The following is a 4,010-nucleotide window of genomic DNA, read 5'->3' on the forward strand; positions in this document are numbered from 1 at the left end:
TATATATATATATATATATATTTATACTTATTTCTTACTTATGTATATATCTGTTACCCCTGTTCCTGTTATTATTTATTTTATTTTATTTTATCATCTGTGTGTTTAGCTTAGCTTATGGCATTGGGATGCTGCTAGTATGACAACAAAATTTCTCCTTGAGATTAATAAAGTACTTTTCATTCATTATATTCCTTATCAGTACCTTTAAAGGTACATTTTGTAATCTGGAACCTGTGCGTGTCGAGCCATGCACGGTGACTGAATTTAAATGACACTAACTTGTAAAAAAAAAATTGGACAATGGCTGTGGTGAAGAACGCAGTGTGCGGTTCCTTGTGAGTGTTTTGTTTCCACTGGCCTCAACACTGTCACCCTCAAGCTGGGAAAAGGCATTTTATGGAAATGTCTGCTTGTCAGTAACCTCACAGTATCCAGCGCCTCCCTCATTATCGCCGTCAAGTGTTTACAGTGTCTTCATTAGCAGCCAGCCCTCTAGTGATAACAAAGCTTAAAAGAAGGCATCAATGGCAGTGATAAGCTTGGCCAAGCTACTATTTTGGTTGACACAATTCCCCCTGTTTACTCTGGGAGCATGGGAGCGGACATCAGGACTGTGGTCCTTGCATTGGGGATCTCCATTTTCCGACCTTGCCGACGCAAAGTCTGTTTTTTAGTCCGGGCCGAAGGTAAAGTTTGTGCCAGCTCAGGGGCTTAGAAAAGGAGCCATTTTCAAAATGCAGAGCTCCAAACCCTTCCTGTTCCAGGTGTGTTTGGGTCTGGTGGTTTCTATTGGATCCTGCACCTGTAAACCTCTCAACAATGACATCCAGAGCGAGGACCCAGAGGGACTCTACTCCCAGCTGTCAGAGGAGGACCTTCTGGAGAAGAAAGACGCCGACTCCAGGATGGAGAACCTCTTGGGAACAATGAAGGAGGGATTTCTGAGGAAACTCAACCTGTCGGACGTTCCTCAGGAAAATAGCAAGATCTGCCCTCCTCAATTCATGATGGAGCTCTACAACAAGTACGCCTCGGACAGCTCAGCAAACCCTCAGTCTGATGTCATTCGAAGCTTCACAGTCCAAGGTACATGAACACAGTTTAACTCGTCATGCAAGAAAAGACGACGTGCAAGTCAATATGGGAGTCACTTCCTGTTAATAAAGATAACTCTTATTCTAGGGGTTTTTTTCCCTTAGTAATCTCAATAGTCACAGAGTTTAATATTGGGAAATCTCTACATGCCCAGTGTATATTTTGTTTTTCTAATTTATATAATTTCTCTGCAAAAAAAAATTATTTATGTGTAATAGTGTTCAATTAGGGATTTTTTGTGGGGATTTTACAGTATTTTAAACTCTAAAACCAAAGGTTTGGGCCTGTGACCCATTTAAAAGGAATCAATGTTGACTTGCAAACCATAATAACTGAGATCAAAAGTGATGTAAAAACTATTTAGCAAAGCAGAATTAAGCATTTTCAGGTTCCTTAAGTTCTTAAATATCCTTGTGGGGGTCCAAAATCCTCAGTTGGGCACTGCTGCTTACAGGTGTCCCAGAACATGTTTGCATTGTATACATGAATATATTCTACCTGAATAGCTTCATTACTGCTTTAAAAGACTGATATGTTGAATAGCCATAATTTTATGAAACATAATTGCACTCTTATCTTTATTTTGTCAGAGCTCTGTAGCCTGTGAACATTGAACATGTTAGTGTTGGTTGTCATTCATTAGCAAATTCAGATCTGTCAACATTAAACATTTAGGATTGTGTTATTTCATTTGTATTTCACTCTGAAATTAGAAACTAGCAAGCTAGGCTAACTACAAGAAAGTGAAAGCTAGTTACCTCAGATTGCGAAATGTAGCACAAATTCATTTTATTTTAACACCTTATGAGTCATTTGCAGCTCCTGCACCCAGTGTCGTGTTCGTCCTGCTTCATATGAGGACACTTCTAACACAGCCTCTCCTTTTTTTGTGTTTGTGAAAACTGAGATATTCCTGTGAGTCTTTTGTACGTTACTCTCTTAGACTGTAAATAAGAAGCGGACGTAGTCGTTGTGACATAAACCATTGGTTTGTGGACTGCGGTTTTGAAGCCTGGAGTTAGACGTTTTGGTCATCGTCATCTTCGATTTTTCCTCCCAGTAAATGGAAGTGACCACTTTGGCAGCAGAGGAGTGACATGTACGGCTCAAACACAAGGTAGCATCACTCTAAAGCCTACTCTGTTTTATGGTCTATTTTATTCCACATCGGACTATAATTTAACAAATAAACAGCATGCTGTATTGAAGACTTGAAGCTAGAGATTGAGACCATAAACTCATGTTTACAATTTTTACTGAGGGAATAAATCAAGTGACCTATAGACTTCACACTTCTGTACAATCAGACCTTTTTGAAACCAGAGGAGTCGCCTTCTGATATTTAGTAGAAAGAAGGTTTTTTTAGTTGAAGACACTTCGTATTCAAGTCACGCAGTAACGTACACAGTGTTTAAATCCCTTTGTATGTACACAGCGTTTAAATCACAGATGGGACAAACAGCACAAAGTAACCGCTAATCGCTGCAACTGCAGTGATATCAACGTATTTATTTTAAATTGCATTTTTCGTACACAAACCAAAACAAACCCCAATGATACACGTGTAAAATGATCTGAATATCAGTCCGACAGGCAGTGCAGCTCTCGGCGGCTGTCTCACATAAACAGCTCTAACCTCTTGGTTTCCATCCAACAGAGATCCCTCTCTCTGCAACCGATGGGAGGAAGTCAAAGCACAGGCTGCAGTTCAACGTCAGCATCCCCAACCACGAAAAGATCACTACAGCCGAACTGCAGCTCTTCTTCTTCCCACAAGCCAGAGCAAGGGTCCGCTCCCACAACTTCAAGGCCACCATCAAAGTCTATGAAGTAGATTACAACGACGTCACATCCAGCACCCAGCTGCTGTTCGGCAAAGAGGTGACAGGCTTGGAGAGCACGTGGGAGACGTTTGATGTGACCACAACTATTCAGAGCGGGATCAAGTCGGGCCGTGGCGCAACAGTTTTTGATGTTGTGGTGGATAGGAAGAATTGTGGGGCCTCTGAAGGCGGAGAAGAAGGCGCGGGCTGTTTGAATATGAGCGTGTCCGTTGGAGATAACACTTCAGCGGCTTTGATAGTCTTCTCAGATGACCTGGGTAGCAGGAGGAGGGAAACGAAGAAGGAATTACGAGAAATGATCCTCCACGAAGAGGAAACCATCTTACACTCGGGCGCCGACTGGAACGGAGGAGACCAGCTTCCAAACGAGATCCCGGGTGTTCAACACCCACGGAGACAGAAAAGAAAGGCAGAGACGGAATACTGTCAGCGGACTTCCCTCAAGGTCAACTTTCGGGACATCGGCTGGGACAGCTGGATCGTGGCGCCTCCAGAATACGACGCCTTTGAATGCCGCGGCCTGTGTTACCACCCGCTGACGGACGACATGACCCCTTCAAAACACGCCCTCATCCAGACGCTGATGAACATCAGGAACCCCAAGAAGGCCAACATGGCGTGCTGCGTCCCCATCAAACTGGACCCCATCACAGTCATGTATCAGGAGAACGGACGCCTCACCATAAGATACCTTTATGAGGAGATGAAGGTGGCAGAGTGTGGCTGCAGGTAGTGAGAGATAATTGGTCTGCTCTGGTGGTAGCACAGGTGATCATCATGGTTCAGATGCTGCATTTCATTCAAGTCAGTCTGATCCTCATGCCCTCCATAGGCCCAGAAGAAGTAAAGTACCACAGGTCTAAAAAGAAGATGAGATAGAACTTCATATATCTCAATTTTGCAGCAGTTGCAGTACAAAAAATGAGTGCATGGAACATGGATGCCTCCTACCGATCTGTGTTCTTGATATAGATAGGTAGTAGATCAAGTATATTCCTCCCCATGCAACCGTGTATGTTACAGGTATCATGTGTGGCATGTTGATATGGTGTTGTCCAGCTGAGGTAT

General features: G+C 43.1%; 1 protein-coding gene across 2 annotated transcripts; it reads left to right on the top strand.

The window, feature by feature from the left end:
* The first annotated feature begins 595 nt into the window (after positions 1-595).
* LOC137799508 (growth/differentiation factor 2-like) lies at positions 596-3,675 on the top strand. 2 transcript variants are annotated; one of them, XM_068596302.1, is made up of 3 exons: positions 596-694; positions 768-1,089; positions 2,756-3,675. In XM_068596302.1, exons 1-3 carry the CDS (start codon positions 596-598, stop codon positions 3,673-3,675), a joined length of 1,341 nt encoding a protein of 446 aa, XP_068452403.1. The 2 variants fall into 2 exon arrangements, with proteins under 2 accessions (XP_068452403.1, XP_068452404.1); XM_068596303.1 differs by lacking the exon at positions 596-694 and having other exon boundaries at positions 738-1,089.
* The last annotated feature ends 335 nt before the right edge of the window (positions 3,676-4,010 follow it).

The sequence above is a fragment of the Clinocottus analis genome, unplaced genomic scaffold (assembly GCF_023055335.1).
Source record: "Clinocottus analis isolate CAN_PGR_092001 unplaced genomic scaffold, fCliAna1.0.p SCAF_351, whole genome shotgun sequence".
Taxonomy (NCBI): Eukaryota; Metazoa; Chordata; class Actinopteri; order Perciformes; family Cottidae; genus Clinocottus; species Clinocottus analis.

Bases quoted from the DNA above. Each gene is read 5' to 3' on its own strand.
- LOC137799508 (XM_068596302.1), top strand. From the start codon at position 596: ATGGGAGCGGACATCAGGACTGTGGTCCTTGCATTGGGGATCTCCATT. The intron at 695-767 runs GTTTGTGCCAGC...TTCCTGTTCCAG, and splicing joins TAGTCCGGGCCGAAGGTAAA to GTGTGTTTGGGTCTGGTGGT. The intron at 1,090-2,755 runs GTACATGAACAC...TCCATCCAACAG, and splicing joins TCGAAGCTTCACAGTCCAAG to AGATCCCTCTCTCTGCAACC.